This window comes from Pterocles gutturalis, unplaced genomic scaffold (genome assembly GCF_000699245.1).
Source record: "Pterocles gutturalis isolate BGI_N339 unplaced genomic scaffold, ASM69924v1 scaffold8014, whole genome shotgun sequence".
Lineage (NCBI taxonomy): Eukaryota > Metazoa > Chordata > Aves > Pterocliformes > Pteroclidae > Pterocles > Pterocles gutturalis.
In genome coordinates this window covers 1-17,093 of record NW_010130550.1, presented here as the reverse complement: position 1 = coordinate 17,093, position 17,093 = coordinate 1, and the positions used below count along the sequence as shown (strand labels likewise).

General features: G+C 39.9%; 1 protein-coding gene across 1 annotated transcript; it reads left to right on the top strand.

Moving 5' to 3' along the window:
• The first annotated feature begins 315 nt into the window (after positions 1 to 315).
• Positions 316 to 14,860, top strand: FKBP4 (FK506 binding protein 4, 59kDa). The gene is made up of 9 exons (XM_010080261.1): positions 316 to 460; positions 1,678 to 1,820; positions 6,245 to 6,365; positions 6,712 to 6,868; positions 8,169 to 8,259; positions 8,598 to 8,681; positions 9,410 to 9,595; positions 10,128 to 10,367; positions 14,395 to 14,860. The coding sequence occupies exons 1-9, from the start codon at positions 352 to 354 to the stop codon at positions 14,491 to 14,493; spliced, it is 1,230 nt and encodes a 409-aa protein (XP_010078563.1). The 5' UTR covers positions 316 to 351; the 3' UTR covers positions 14,494 to 14,860.
• The last annotated feature ends 2,233 nt before the right edge of the window (positions 14,861 to 17,093 follow it).

The following is a 17,093-nucleotide window of genomic DNA, read 5'->3' as shown; positions in this document are numbered from 1 at the left end:
ACTTTCAAGAACATTTAAATCTTGTTGAGGAAAGGTAAGTGACATTCCTAACTATAGATGCAGAGATCTGTAAGCTGGTGCCAACTGTTGCTGATTAAATTCTTGTATCACAGCAGAGCCATCTTGAGGTTCCTGCATTGGCAACACTGCTAATCTGGAGACAGAATAGTCAATCCATTGCCAGATTACCTGAAGTAAACCTGCAAATCCTTTGTCTATTGAAGATGATAACGCATACATCTGAGTAAATTGAATTAATGTCCAATAGGCAGACTTAGTTTTCATCATCTTAATGTTGCTTACTGTGTTTCTCAGGTTGTGAAGAGAGAAGGCAGTGGGACAGAGTCTCCAATGATAGGTGATAAAGTGACTGTCCATTACACAGGATGGCTTCTTGATGGCACTAAATTTGACTCCAGTCTGGACAGGAGAGACAAGTTTTCATTTGACTTGGGGAAAGGTAATATCTCATGTTTGGTACTCATCGCTTTTAGTAATAATTGAGATGGGATTTCCTTGCATGTGTAGCTCCATTGCATATTAAAGTTGCTACTTAAACTTGTTTTCAGAGCTTAAAGTTTATTGTCCTAGAATGGCCCAATCTTTGAGATTTTTGTGAATGAGAAAACCGTATAGCCCTTTGAGACCTGCTGGAGAATTCGGGGGCCTGAGACAAAGCACTCCAGGCGAGCAAATTTGCCCTGAAGTGTAGTGATAAAGGGTAGTTAAATAGCCAGAATGTGTGTTTTGTTGTTTTTTTGGCAGAAGACTCAAATTCAGGAATACTTGATTGTGACCAGGGTGCACAGGGGCAGCTGTCATGCAGTATGATGAAACATAACTTCCTTTTTCCCCAAGTTCTGGAATTAACCCAAATAAAATCTTGAAGCAGTACATCTCTTCATTATCAAAAGCCTTCATTTTCTGAATCTTACTACTCAATCTGAGGGTTTTCCCTGGCAGTTCCTTACCTGCTACTTTTTTATTTGGGATATAAATTCTGCAGTGTACTGAAATTTGAGATGATATGAAGTGTACCTATTAATACAAGACTAATAGAAAGGCTGCTTGATTGAGTTGAAAGGAGCAGCAAGTAGGAGAGCTTGAGTAAGAGACAGGATTTTGTTACTTGAGTTTCCAGCTTCTCTTCACTTTTGGCTTTAGAAGGAACACTACTTTGCCTACTTTCCTCCCCCTTTCTGTTACAAGTGCATGTAACTTCTAGTTGCCATTCATGCTCCTCTTTGCCAACTGATAAAGTACCAGGCTGTTGTTTTGGATTGTTTTCAAAATATGAGCAGGCAATCTCTCACCCTAAGACCTTCCTCTTCAAAGAGTTTATTGTTATTTCCTCACACTTGAGGTTGTGCCAAGCGCTTCAGCTAGTGTCTGTATTCAGATGACTTGTATCCTCTATAGGCAAGGAAGTAAGATGAGGAAAAGAATCACTACACACTTCATCTTTCTAATGAAGAAATTTAGCCAAATTTGGGTCCCCGGGTAACTTTATAATTTGATTAGGGTTAAAGCTGTTGTACATAAATCAGAGTGAGCCCAAGTCTTTCAGCATTTCCTCTCTTTCTTTTGTGTACTAAAAGTGATGATGCTCAGTTTCACAGCTGATCATGTCTTTTATGTATGCCTAGCAATCATGTGATTTAAATTTGACTTACATAGGTGAGGTGATCAAAGCATGGGACATTGCTGTGGCGACTATGAAGGTTGGTGAAATCTGTCGGATTACATGTAAACCAGAATACGCTTATGGCTCAGCTGGGAGCCCGCCAAAGATACCTCCTAATGCTACACTGATTTTTGAGGTAAGTGGGAGCTGGTCACTGAAATGGTATGCTTTAAAATAAGGCAAAAATCATATTTCACTGTAGAAAATGTGTGATATAATATCCTTTCAAGACAAGATTGTTAGGTTTTCTAAAGAGAAAAATATGGTTAATTTTAGGGTAGTGTAGGCAAAGCATAGAGTTGTAGTCTGGCTGCTGCTGATCTGCAGTGGCTCAGGTTCCCTTATTTTGGAGTTTTAAAAATATCTGAAAGTTTCCCAGTATTCATAGTTTTAATTTTACAGTTATGGAATGATTCACTGTAGGAGAGTGCAGGTTGGGGCTGTGGGGCAGGGGAGGGAGGAATGTCTCAGTGACAGACTCTGAAGTAGTTGAAGAAATGAAGTCTTTAATCCTCTTTCCACTTCGTAAGACTCAAAGTAGTAATACTTACGTTAAACATTATAAAGTTTTCAACAACAGAAAGATCAATTAATGTCCTCAGTAATATATCTTTAATACTTTTTTATGTTTTCTTTGCAACATTAACACAATGTTTTATGAGCTATTTGGGGGAGAAAAGAGATAATTACCCCATATAACCTACTAGAGTATAAGCTCTATTTGAACAGCCCTGCAACTATGAACTCTGTTTTCTGCAGAGCTGAGCATTTTAATAAGCACCTTAAAGCACCACAAGAACAGTTTGGACTCAGGTCGCTTGTTGTTTACCGAAGTCTGTCTGTGGATCTAGCCTACATTGGTCAGTGTTACCATCGTAGGAAGTCCTTTGTACACACTTGGTCCCTGTGACAGATTCAGCAGTCTTGACTTTTGGTGCCTGGGTAATGCTAGTTTTACAATGTACGTGGACAGTTGGTCTCCTCAGAGGTGAACTGCATGTCTTGGTGAGCATGGAGCCAGTTAGCATGGGTGTTTCTTAACTTCACCAGCAGAGGAGAGAACTAGTTCCCTAGCGGTCTTCTAGGCATCTTCCCCTCTCCCCACCCCCTACTCCTTCCCAAAGGGGGGTGGAAATAGCAGCTGTCTCCTGTGTATTATTTCAGTAGTGAGAGTGGATGCTCTGAATGCTGGAACTCGTGTTTGATTTGATCATCCATAGAGGATGATATTAAAGCTGTTTCTGGAGCATGCTCTGACAAACAGTATGAACAGTGTTTTGGGAGGGTATATTTTTATTGTCGAAACAGTAAAATTTTCCAATAAATTAATTGCACCTGAGACAAAGCAGATGGACTCTTTTAAAAGTGTGGTTTTAAAAATTACTTTGTTCTAAAATACTTAACGGAATGGACTCCAACTTTGGGGGCATAAGGAAGGCTTTTAAACTCTGATGATTGCTCTCAGATTAAATGTTTTGTCTGATATCTGAGAAAGGTAGAAACAGCTCATGGAGTAGAGACTGAAAGCCTATTTAGGTTTTAATGGAGACAATGAGTATCTGTTAAGAAGGGTAAATTAAATGTAGTTGGATATTGTATTAAATTTGGATAGTGTATTTGCATTTCTTTTTTCCATGAACCTGTGAGTAATAGCATTGAAGATGTATTTTATGTGGAAGGATGCAAAAAATACTGCCAGGAGGTGCTATCCCAGGCTACTAAGGGATGAGAACTTAACTAATTTCAAGTACCTCAAAATTAATGCCATTATTTCTGCAGTTGACTGGTGAAAAATAGTTGTCTTATAAAGGTGTTCCTAAGCAGCATTTTTTTATCTATAAATCTGGAAATACTCATGGCTTATCTGTATTGGATCAGACTATACATGCTGGAATGCTGTGTGCTTTGCACAAATGTAAGTGATTCTAAGTGTAATACAGGGCAGGATTGGAGGGGGAGATAAAAATACACATATTTACTGTGTTCTGACTTGGTGATTCAAATGTAAACTTTTTTTTTCCCCCCTCCTACCCCTCAACCTTTTTCTGCTCACTTCATTTTGGTTGTGGAAAAGGAAAAACACACAAGAACTTCAGTGTAGCAATTATTGAAGGTGTTCAGCTTCTCTGCTTTTTACTGTCCATGCACACTGTCTCAAAGCTCAAGACTTTGGCAGCATATTAAAGCATTCTTAAGGGCGTAGCACTAGTACACAGGATGCTACATCATTGTCCTGCAACAAGAGATAAGAGCTAACCTTTTGATAAATAAAAGCACTAACTGCAAGATGGGATTTGTTTCATCAGTACTACTGAGTCTATCTGATACAGTCATGCGGATGCTTCACTTCCCACTAGGTTTTTCTTAATGATGCCAGTCTGACCTCTCCATCTTCTAGGTCCTGTTTAGATAAAAGTAGTGTTTCATTCATGACCCTTTATATCCCCTAATGCCTGCCTGAGGCTGCCTGTGATGGTTTTGTGCTTTCCTAACAGAGTGGCCTGCAGATGACTGGCTACAACAAATAAGCAGTGCTTGGTGTCTTCTCAATTGGGGGGTGGGGTGGTACTTAGATACAGAAAGTTTTCCTAGGTTTTATTAGGTAGGAGTGATTTCTGACTAGTATGACTCCTGGGCACTTAAGATCTCTGAAGTTTCCACTTTCTTTAGTCTTGCTCCTACGTTTCTTTTTTATTATTTAAAACAATGTCAGCCTGGTTCCTTTTGCAAGTGCCATCACCATACCAAAATTTTGTATGGGTTGCCTTAAAAAGGGCCCTCTAAAATATACATGAAAAGACTTTGTAGCTGTATTATTACCACATCAGCATTTGGCTATGACCTAAAATAATGGATGTCTTATTGTTTGGTTTTTTTTTCTGTTGTTTTTTCTTTATCATTATTGTTTTGCTGAGCAATATAAGTAGATTCTTCCATAGGATACTGTTGTTCGGGTACAAAAAAAAAAAAATGGGGAAACCCTTATGGTCATCAGTGGAATGTTCTGGAGTGACTTAGCTTGTTTGAGACAGACTGAAGAGAAAGACCAGAATATCATTTGGTACTAGGTATCCATCAACATACAAAGTGAAAGTACTGTTTGTGCTGGTGAATATTCCTTTTGCGTTACGGGTGTCTTAAATCCAGTACCGTGAACTTTTTTTTTAAATTAGGTACTTATTCTAAACAATGCTGATTATAATGGTTTGTTCTTTTGTGCTGTTTTTACTATTGTTTTAATCAAACATAGGATAACAAGATTTTTTTTTTCTTAATTTCATAGCAGCAACAACAAATTTCTTTTGGGACTAGACTATTTTTCCATCTTTTCATGGTACTGCCACTTCAGATTATGATTTGCATTAGAGACTTGGGAGGGGCATGTGAAGAATCAGGCTGGATAGTTATCTCTTACATTAACACTATCTCTTAAAAATTCTAAACAATTTGTTGCAGCAGTAAGTTTAAATGAAAGGTGGGCCAGATCATGGTTTTGTTTTGTCATTCCTCTGGAAACTTTTTTTTTTTCTGAAATGGCCCCACAATACACTGTGATAGACTAGAGGGGGAAAATGTAACGAGTAAAATAAGAACACTAATTGTTCAGACGTGCAAGGGAGAATGATACAGAAGTTTTGAAACTACTGTCCTGTGGTACAGGGGTAAGAAGATGGGGAATAGCTGAAGTCTGAAAAGATATTCTGGAATGTGTTTTAATATTGCAAGGCAAGCATTTGGAATCGGTTTGGCCTCTAGTATTCTAAGCACTTTAATGTTGATCTGAATTTGACCATAGATGGAATTAAGGATGTAATCAGGACTTAAGGATAATGATTGCATCTCTATATTTACTTTTCCTGCTCCTTTTGTCCTTGCATTACCTAAACTTCCCTGGCCCTTGGATGCAGTGACACTACTGGTGATTCTACTTGACTGTAGAGTAAAAGGGTATGGCAGCTGCTACTCAGTGTGGTAACACTGCACAGTGGCAGCTGAGAGCAAATTCTTCCTGGCTTAATGTGTTCAAAAGGTATTTTCCCTCATATTACAAAAACCAAACAAACAAGAACCCAAAAAAACCTCAACAAGCCAAACCAACCAAACAAAACCAAAAAAACAACAACAACAAAACCTCAAGCCCTGAAACCACTATACGTATTTCTGCCTGCAGACATTATCAAAAATGATATTGAAGAAGCCAACAGAATCTCTTTTTTGCAATAGTCCCTAAGCATTGTGGCTCATGTAAGCTTATAGTCAGAAGCCAGGTTCACAGTCCTTTCAGTTAAAGGATTTAATTTTTAGTATTGGGAGACCAAGATTGCTGGAGAAAAAAAGCCATAAAGGCCTGAACATAATCTGAAACTCTTCAGTAGGTTTCCATCCAGTATCAACTGAATACAGCATCTTCATAGCCTTGGCTATCTGATATCTCACAGGACAATAACTAAAATAGTGTCTTCCTGAACAGCTATAGTTTCAAAGACCTCTGGAGAACAAATTCTAAGTTACTAAACTGATATAATGAGAATAAACGCAAGGCTTGTCTTCCCTCTACAGATAGAACTTTTTGAGTTCAAGGGGGAGGACCTCACTGATGATGAAGATGGTGGCATCATCCGAAGAATCCGTAAAAAGGGGGAAGGTTACTCCAAGCCCAATGAGGGTGCTCTTGTAGAGAGTGAGTATGTTACACAAATAGTAAATGGGTTTATCATGTGAGAGGACAGAACCTTTTTCCCATTCTACAACTCCTTGCTTTGAGAGAGGAATATGTGGCTTTTCTTTCCTTTACCAAGTAACTTAACAACCTAGAGTAAGCTTTCACTGTCATTTACATTTTCCAGCAGCAACAAGGTCTATTGAGTTTAGCAGTGGAAGTTCTATTTGCTGCCAGTAGCTGCTGTGCATGGGTACCTGTTGAAAGAGAAGGCTTTGGTACTGCCTATATTGGCTGTTCTTCCTGCCCCTTACCATACACAGATGTGTTCTGACTTTCTCTGGGTTGTTCTGTTTTTTGTTACCAGTCCAGTTTGAAGGCCGATACGGAGATTGTGTTTTTGATAAGAGGGAATTGCGTTTTGAGATTGGAGAAGGTGACAACTATGATCTTCCTCATGGTCTGGAGAAAGCAATACAAAAAATGGAGAAATCGGAGGAATCCATGTTCTATCTTAAACCCAAGTATGCCGTTTCTGATCTTTTGATACATGAAGGGCTTATACCAAGCATCTGGCAAGAATGAAGTGTTTTGTTATAACGCCTTTCAGTTTTTTTCAGTGCTGTAGTAAAACTTGATCAGCCCCAAAAGTTTGATGTACAAGAAGTATAAAGCTAAGATCACTTCACCACTAGGTTGTGAGGTAGTAGCACTCCAAAACAAATTTACTTAAGTCTCTATAGTGTTGATCTCAGTGAATGTTAAAAAAAATATTGTTACTGTCTTGAACTTACATTTTGGTGGTCCCTCTTAACTAAATGGTACTTACTCTACAGCCATGCATATAAAGATATGTAAAGAACAGCTTCAGAATAGGAAAAGAGCTGATGAGCCTTCTGAGCAGCCTGATGTGACCAGACAGATAGTCCTTAGGTGATGTGGTTAGTAAAGAGTATCAGAAATCGTTTCTCAGTAGAAAACATTCACTGATATTCTGAAAGCCTTTTGGAAAAAGACCTTCAAGAGTCCTGTGAGATACAAAGCAGAGTTACATACAAACCTTGGACCATTGTAAGAACTCTGGGACTAAGAACAGAGACATATGACTGCCCAACATTGTAAGCACAATTTCCTCTTTACAGTGAGAACACATCTGAAACAAGTAGAGTTTGCACTGATTGTTTCCATCAAAACAATTAATTTCAGTTTTTAAGTTTTTTAAACTGGAACTGAACCTGATGGGAGAATAAAAGTGAAGCAATCCAATCTTGAGGGTTTTCCTGCTAATATGCAGCTGCTTACTGGAGTTGCAGCACAGAACCTTTCTATAAGCGTTTATTGTTAATCAGCTGATTGGCAGTATGTTAAGTGTACAGCTGTTTACTTAATCTGTGTATTTATTGCTGTCTTTGCTTTTCTGAGAATAGTACTACAATGGAGGTGCTCTGAAGGAAACATCCATTCTCAGACCATGATTATAAGGGAGATGTATAGCTTGAAAGTTTGGGTTTTTTTTTTCCTTAAATTATGCTTTTTCTTCATGTAAGCTAAAAGAATAGGAACTGGTAACCTAGAGCCTAGAGATTAACAAAATTAACACCAGGTTTCTCCAGCTTTCTTCTACGTTGTGCTTGCTAATTTTAGAATAGCACCCAGAATTCTTCAAGCCTTTATGTCTTGTAATAATGCTGTATAGGAATCTTAGGTTTGCATGGGGTTTCTGGCTCTCCAGCTTCACATGGAGCGAATATGGCTGGCTGTGTAGTTTTGGAACTTGGTTTGTTTGTTTGTTTTCTTCCTCCCCCTGTTCCCCCAATCTTACAGCTATGGTTTTGGAAGTGCTGGGAAGGAGAAATTTCAGATCCCTCCAGATGCAGAGCTACAGTATGAAGTGAAACTCAAAAGCTTTGAAAAGGTAGGGACAAGAGATGAAGTCCTGAAGAGACTGGGAGGTGGGGGAAGAAGTGTGAGTGCAGCTTAAACAAGGATGATGGAATCCTTGAATGTTGATCTGAAATAGGGAAGCCACTGTTGTCAGAGATGATGACACACTGGGAACTCTTGGCTGAAATTGCCATTGTTCTTGCTGTATCCCCATCCGTTGCCATCTTGTGCTCTAGCCCCGTTTCCAGTAGCAGTGCAAAACTCTACTTTGCCAAGCCTATTTCTACCATACTGTTAATGGGAAGCAGCATAGCCACTTGGTTTCCCCAGAAGTTGTATTACTGATTTGAACTGTTCCTGTTTGGGTAGGCTAAGGAGTCTTGGGAAATGAACACAGATGAGAAGCTGGAACAAAGCTGCATTGTGAAGGAGAGAGGCACTCAGTACTTCAAGGTAAATTACAGTCCACAAGTAATAATAGCATTTCTTAGTCCATGTCATGAGAATGGTGATTGCTGCTTCTGTCATTTCAGAGTGGTGTTCATGGTATTCTCTGTGATGTCTTACAAGGAGGGCTGGAGGGGAAGATGTCTTAAAAAAAAAAAAGCAAGCCTCAGAGCTGGAATATCCAAAGAACTAACTCCCTGCAGAATTAGTTTTCTCTGTCAGAGCTGTTTGTTGTACCTACAAGTAATTATGGGGCATACATTGAATAGTAGTGAGGTTAGAGTATTTAAGTTCCTCTTGTGGGATAGTGCTGTCAACGAACAACATTCATGTGGGCAGAGATGTGTGGAGAAGCTGTTTCAAACAATTTGACCAGCTAAAGGGAGACTTTCCCATTATCTTGATGACACAGCAATAATTGTGCTGCTTTGAAAATACCCCATTTTCCTTGTTTTGTATCAAAACTTGAATATAAGGTGGGAGTTAAGAATGATGTTTCAGTGCTGGCCTATACCCCTAGCTTTAGTGGAGGAACCAGTAAGTATTCCTAAAGGTTTTCTGATCCTATGCAGGAATGGCTTTCAGAAGTAGTATATTTTTTATGATAGAGGTTATTTGCTGGTTACTGTGAGTTATTTTTTTCAGATCTGTTGCTCAAGGTAAGCAGAAAAGGCAAGAGGGAGATAAAAGTTACTGTGATGATATGCCTGATAATTGAACTGCTTTGTTTACAGGAGGGGAAATACAAACGGGCAGCATTACAGTATAAGAAGATTGTGTCATGGCTGGAGCATGAATCAGGACTCTCCAATGAGGAGGATACAAAAGCCAAAAGCTTAAGGCTTGCTGCCCACCTTAATCTAGCTATGTGCCATCTCAAGCTGAAGGAATACTCCCAGGCTTTGGAGAACTGCAACAAGGTAGTAAGGGTTTATTTATTCTTAAGCTGCACAAGCAGTCTGACAGTTTATCTCTCCCTTTAACTGTTTGAGGGATACCAGGCCATGTGGTGCTTAGCCTTTCTTATCATCTCACAGTTGGGAAGTACTGAATGCACAATGTAAAAATATCCAACAGGTTATTTTCATAATTATTGTCCTTTGAATATATTTTACTAACTTGCTACTACAGTGAGAATCTTCAAGTATTTAGAAATCAGAAACACTGAGGTGTGGTGAAGGTAGGCATGTTGACCAAGGTCCTTCAAAGAGCCGGAATAGAGCCAGAACAAAATCTTAGACTTGCTGGTTCTCTGTCAGATAGCCTACTATATTCGGTCCTTTTTGTACTTCTGCTATATTCAACTCACTTTGTTGGTAACCCCTGCCAAGACTCACAAATCTACATCAGAAGGTCCAGTTTCTAGCAATCTCTGGTGTTCTGACTGCATATTATTAAAAAAAGAATAATGTAGTATTCTTGAATGTGGTGGTGTTTTGTTTTTTAATACAGGCACTTGAATTGGATAGCAACAATGAAAAAGGCCTCTTCAGGCGTGGAGAAGCACACTTGGCTGTCAATGACTTTGAATTGGCACGGGGAGATTTCCAGAAAGTGATACAGTTTTATCCAAGTAACAAAGCTGCCAAAGTGCAACTGGTAACTTGTCAGCAAAAAATACGGGAGCAGCATGAGAAGGAGAAAAAGATGTATGCCAACATGTTCCAAAGGCTTGCAGACAAAGACGTAAAGGTAAGTAACACTACTCCACAAGACTATAAGAGGTGGTTTAATGTGTTAAGACGAGGAATAGTGTTTAGGTATTCAGCTTACTTCTTAGTACAGATAAATATAGTGGGAGAACACTAGAGTAGCTTCTTCTGAGGAGAAAAAAATCTGGAAATAGCCAACGGTCAAAATGATAAGACCATCTTGTTTGAACAAGACAACTAGCAGTACCAAGCATTGCACAGAATGCTTTTACTTATTTCAACTGATTTTTGCAACAGAGATGCAGTGTCAATCAGAAAGCAATTGATGAGATGCAAACATGATAATGTTCAAGAATGAAAAAAGTGCCTATTCTCCCTGAACTGATCTTCTAAAGAACAATCTATTCTGGTGCCTGAGTTACCCATCTACTGAGACCTTATGTCTGTCATGCAGATGGTGCTGAGCACCATCTTGCCTCTCATGGAGACATTAAGATGTGGTTGATGCTATCCGTCTCAAATGTCACAGATGGATTATGAAGAGTCAGAATTCAGACTGTAAGAAGATGCAATATTCTACTGTATGGATGGTTTTCCTACTAAGCTTTCACTGGAATTTTAGTAAATACTACTTCAGTTAACAATGGCAATATTTGAATACAGGTTGTAACAAGGTTGTAGCAGCTAGCAAGAAACATTCAAAGTTACTGGTGAGAATCACGTATCCTAAGAAAATGTTCAATTTGTTTTCCTTAAATCTGGTGGTCTAGAAGGACTAGGTAAACCTGTAACGTCAAAGACAAGTCTGGGATTTATATCAGACTCAAATTTTCTCAGTAACACTGGGGAGTACAGGAGCTTGCATCTAGTGAGGTTATTTTCACAGATCTTTGTGTCCACCTTCCCAGAAAATATGCAGGGAGAAAATTGTCAGATACTAGAAAATTGTCAGTTTGCTGTGGTTACCTGTGTTAGTGTCCAGGGAGTGTCCTCAAATGAACGTATCCTGACAATTCAGCCATCAGACTGTCAGCTGACAATTTCCTACGTGAAACACTTTATAAACCTCTCTTGTTCTCCTCCTCCCCCAGTCTTTCAAAATTGGATATATCTGAAATCTATTCATCTCTGAGAAGATGTATTCCATTCTTCATCTCTTACTCCGGTAAAGTAGTCATATAGTAAGCACAGGGTAATCATCCATAACTAGATGGTTCAGTGGGCAAGCTGTTCTGTTTGTGGCTCTTTTTGTTTGTGTGTGTGGTTTTTTTTGTTCTCTTCAAAGAGTAGCAGTAGATCTGTGGATTTTGTTTTGCTTCTTATGGAGGAGAAGCAGAATGGACACAGAAATGCAGACGTTCCACACTGATTGTGCAAGGAAAGTGTAATCGTCCATGTAGTCATGTATCTGGCTAAAGCAGCCTGATGTCAGCAGTCCTTGCTTATTGAAGTCTGGAAGAAAGTATTCTGTCCTTTTAGACATTGTTGCATTTAGCTAAGCAGTACTTTAAATTTTGGTAGGCTGTAATGAAAAACTCAGCATAATAAAGATACAGCAAATGAACTAGAATTATTTCCCTGTTGGGCATCTTCACTTTTGAAATTGCAGGTTTTGATTGCCAGCTGGCAGGCTCTGCTGTTGCTGTGCAGGTTCGTTTCAGCTAGTACAGGTGCTCGGAATCTGGCTTCTTCTACTAGGTGTGGGACACAGCAAGATCTGCTCTTCAGAGGGGAAGAGGGGATTGCTGAAACAAGCTATACCCACTAAAAGTGTGAAAGGGCTGCCCTTCATGCTTTTCAAAATGTACACCTTGGCCCCTAAGAAAGACCATGACCGTTGGTAGAGTCATATTCTTGGCAAAAGGCAAACTTGCAGTCTTTGCATTGCAGACTGTTTGGGATACTGCAAAGACATGATACTTAGTTTCAGTTTTCCCATCTACTTCCAGATGGAATCAGCTTAGAGAGTCATAGAATTGCCTACGTTGGAAAAGACCCTGAGTCCAACCTTTAAGCTATCACTGCCAGGTCCACCACTAAGCCATGTACCTAAGTACCACATCTACATATCTTTCAAGTACTTCCAGGGATGGTGACTCAGTCGACTTCCCTGAGCAGCCTGTTCCAATGCTTGACAAGCCTTTCGGTGAAGAAATTTTTCCTAATACCAAATCTAAACCTCCCCTGGTGCAGCTTGAGGCTTTTTCATCTCATCTCATCACTTGCTACTTGGGAAGAGAGATTGACACCCGCCTCACTGCAACCTCCTGTCAGGTAGTTGTAGAGAGCAATGAGGTCTCCCTTCAGCCTCCTTTTCTCCAGGCTAAACAGCCCCAGTTCCCTCAGCTGCTCCTCATATGTCTTGTTCTCTAGACCCTTCACCAGCTTCACCCTTCTTCAGATGTGCTCCAGCACCTCAATGTCTTTATTGTACTGAGGGGCCCAAAACCGAACACAGTATTTGAGATGTGGCCTCACCGGTGCTGAATACAAAGGGATGATCACTTCCCTAGTCCTACTGGCCCCACTATTTCTGATGCAGGCCAGGATGCTATTGGCCTGGTTCGTCCTTCTCAATACTTAGATGATCTTGGGAATGTGCATGTGTTTATGTTGTTTTTTTCTTGGAGCCATCTGACTTACTTCAAACTGATCTGGTTTTAGATTAAAAGGGATCAATGGAACAGGGAACTGTAAACAAAGGATGCTTACTCCCCAGGTCAGTCTTGGGGATTTTTCTTGCAAGAAAACATGTTTTCCTGTTAATTCATTTATCGTGTTGCCTTAGTCTGGCTCCAACAGTTTCTCTTAGTGGTAGGAGAAGTTCAAGAATTCTGGAGGACAGGGTTTGTTTACCAAATGTCTTCTGATTGCTAAGAAAGCAGCTTGGACTATAGTACTGAAATTCCTGATACCTTTGTATCTCATGGTCTGTTGAAGTTTGACAGACAACTCTTGCATCAGTAGTGCTTTTCATGAATTCAAATAGTTCATAATGTAAAGTGTGAATTCTTAAAGGGCAGGGTGTTTATCACCTTATCTTAAGCCCAGGATTGCAAGCTAACAGATTTTCTGTGCAAAGGAGACTTTGCTCTCGTGTGCTTCATGGACTGCTTCTGAGGGTGAAAGGTTGACCACTGATGCCTGAATGTTCTTTGGCTGTGGTTTCTTGTTATAGCTAAGTTGATGTAATATTTTAGTTTAAGGATTCTGACCCTTTTCCCCTCTTACTCCCCTCCTCCCACAGTGCATGGTTATGTCCTTGCTTGTTCTTGTGCAGTTCTCATCTAACCTCATAATAAAACAGATGGTTCAGGGCGCTAGGCTGGCGTGTGGAATAGCAATTTCATTGCACTAGCTTTTGAGATAAGCAGGACAAGACACTTCTACCTCCCTTTACTGTGTTTGAAAATTATTGCAAGGTCAGGATGTGCTGGTTAATGTCCTATTGTAAAAACTGACCTCAGACCCTTACTACATGGCTCTCTGCTTTCCATACCTTTTTATGTGGACTGGAAGGTACAGCAAGGAGAGGGCTTTTAGAGCAACCACTTCATCAGATCAGATTTTCTTCCAACTAAGCTCTTACAGAGGACGTCCAAGTGACTGTTGTCAAGTTGAAGTCACTCTTAATGAAACTAGTTGTCAAACAAAGATACTTCTTCCTATACCGAGTCCAAGTGCACCTCATACCCTGCTCACACCCCCCATTGGATGGGAATTGCTGAAATTGAATCACATCGAAATTGAATTGGGACGAAAGTAGTTCTGTGCAGAAGCTTCCTAAATGAATTTCAGTTTGCGGGAGAACATGTTATGTGGCAAGCATGTGCATGCCATGTTTTGAATCCAACCATCTTAATACCACTCAGCCTCCTCTAAACTGCTTCTGCTGTTTTAGATGCAGAAAAATGCAAAGAAATTACTGGTTTCTCTTGGCTGAAGAGAATATCTTATTTCAGTTTTGGAGGGAGACGAGGTATCCTAATGATAAGAATCAAGTAGTGTTTGTGGTATTGTTTGCAAATGCTAGCAATTCAATAACAAAATATTTTCTTTTTATTTAGTCAGCTGCTACTCTTCAAACCAGCCACACTGAAGATGCAGAAATGAAAGATGAGCAGAATGGAGTTGAAGATAAATCGGAAGTTGACACAGAAGCATAAAACCAAACCCTATTCCATTAGTTTTGTAAATGAAAGAATTTCCAGTAAATTAGACCTTTATTTTTCTACCCGTTTGGACAGTGGCTTCAGGGGAGGGAGCAGAAGCTGAAGCCACCATGCCACAGTCAGTTACAGCTTTATATGTCTGCTGATTGGCAGCATAAATCTGGTTTAATTTTAGGGACTTTATTTATTCATTCAGCCTCTCTGTTTGGGTTCTGTCTGGATTTACTCTGGTTGGTTTATTTGCATTTTGCCATTGGTGTTTTTCTCTTTCTGGTTCCAGTTCACTTTAATCCCAGGTTCTGCTTCCTAAATTTATTTTCTTGATTTCTTTCAAGTAATCAGCCTTTTCCAGGAGTCCTTACATGAGAGTTGAGAACAAATTGGCACTCCCAGTTCTTCTGCCTTAGCATTACCACCCTGTTCAGTGGCGAGTCCCTTCCATTAAGTGTTACAACCTTCCTTGTATCCCTCCTCTCTGCAGCTTGCTGAAGGTGAAGACTGAAGTCACAGCTTAAGTAATAAAGCTCCAATTAAACTCAAGAAAACAGAACTTTTTTTGTGGGGTTTTTATTGGAATTCGCACAGAATTTAAGAGAAGTTACTGTCATTGGTCATTTTCTCATCAACATGATTGTACAGTAACCACAGTATCTGATTATTTTTCTGTTGTTTATTCATTGCCATTGAAAATTCCCACAGATGATGCAGTATTTACCCATATATTTGCAAAAGGAAAAAATATGTTGTTGAAAATTGTGTAAAAAGGAAGTCTGTACCCTATGCATATAGCTTATTTTCTGTTCATATTGCTACCTTCCTCTTCACCCTCCACATAGTAAAACTGGACCACAAGAAAACCATTTATACCTGAAAGTGACTGGCTTTGAAGAGAAAATAAGTGATAATGGTTTAACACATTACAAATACTTCTAATTCCTAATGAACTACGAACTTCTGAGTGATTCTAACATCTGTTTATCCCGATCTCACAAGAAAGTTATTGATACTCTGCTTCTTTCTGCAGTATGTTGTGTGTCTTGTTTGGGGGCAGGTGTGCTTTTGGGTTTTGTGTGTACTTTTTGTTGGGGTGGATTTTTTGTTAGTCTGCAGGCATGGAACATAGTACTCCAACTCACCTTCTCTATTTATCCTGTTATGTAGTGTTAAACTCAGCATCTCCATTGTCCTGTTCTGAGACCTTCTAGCAGCAGGGACACTTTCTTGCCTGCTCTGCAGGAGTAAGGTAGATAATCCGTTCCTTTCAGATACAAAAATTGATTTTCTGCAGTGAGAAAGATGTCTTGTCTTTCCATGGCATGGGATAGGCTGGAATTGTGTGTATATTATAGAGAGTATCCCTGTTTTAACATGAGTGACATCTGAAGTCTTAGTTTGAATTCCTGGTCTCCTTTGTTGAGACAGAAGTACTGGATAAGCACTTATTCATGGGGTTCTTAACAGGCTGGGACGTTGCTAGTACCTGCGCCCACAGGAGTGCCAGCTTCCGCCTGGCAGCCTCTGTCACTGAACTGTCACCAAAGTGGTATTGGCCTGCTTGACATGCTGTCCTGCACTCAGGCCCAAGACAAGAAGTTCACCACCTCTCCAGTTGGAGCTAGCTGAGGGAGCTGTGACCCGCACTGCTCTCTGCATGGTGTAGCAATGCCCTAAGCTTCAGTGGGGTGGGGGAAGGATAGAAGAGGCAGGATAAAATGCTTGGCAGGTCATCACACTTAAGGAAATGGTGATTAGGATAGAAGAGGCAGGATAAAATGCTTGGTAGGTCATCACACTTAAAGAAATGGTGATTTGATTTACTCTAGCAAAACCTTAGAGTTGTCAGGTAGTGGAAGTGCTTTTTGAGTTCCAACTGTCTCAATAGTATCTCCCTTTGTAAGAAAGCATGACTAGCTCAAAGAGGAACATTGCAGACACATTACAACACAGTGTGAAGAATGTGGATTTCCAGAGGCAGAAGCACTGTAAGGGGAACAGAATTCTCCTATAGGGATGACTGTTCTTCAACATGTTTCTGAAAGCAAAAATTTATATCTGTAGACCATCTGAAAAATTCCTAGAGTCAATAGTGGATATGTTAAGTACTTGAAAGTACCATTTTGCCCTCATTGTTACTACATATTAAATTATGAAATGTTTAAGAATGTAAACCTATTCAGGACACTAACCTTGCTCTGTTCAGGCAGCTGTAATGAGGTTCCATGCTGTGTTTAAAAATGGGTCTAGTTGCCAGCGGAAGATGGCGTGCTAGTGTTTGTGAGGTCATGCATGTAAACTTCATTATGTCCTCATGCAAAAACGCTTACAATAAAGTACTGACTTCATAAACCACACACATCTGTCTCAATGTATAATTCCATCATCCTGTGCTGTATTTTTGTAATAGTTGTGCAGGATCTTGGAAGCAACCCAAGTATCGCTATCACCTCTGAAAGTGGCAACACCCCCTCTTAACCCAACCCGCAACAGAGGCACGAGGGAACTGCTCCGTGCTGACCGTGCCCTCGGATGCGACTAGGAATTCTTCGGCTCGTTTGCAGAAGGCGGTAAGGAAGTGGTATTGCTGGGAAACGAGC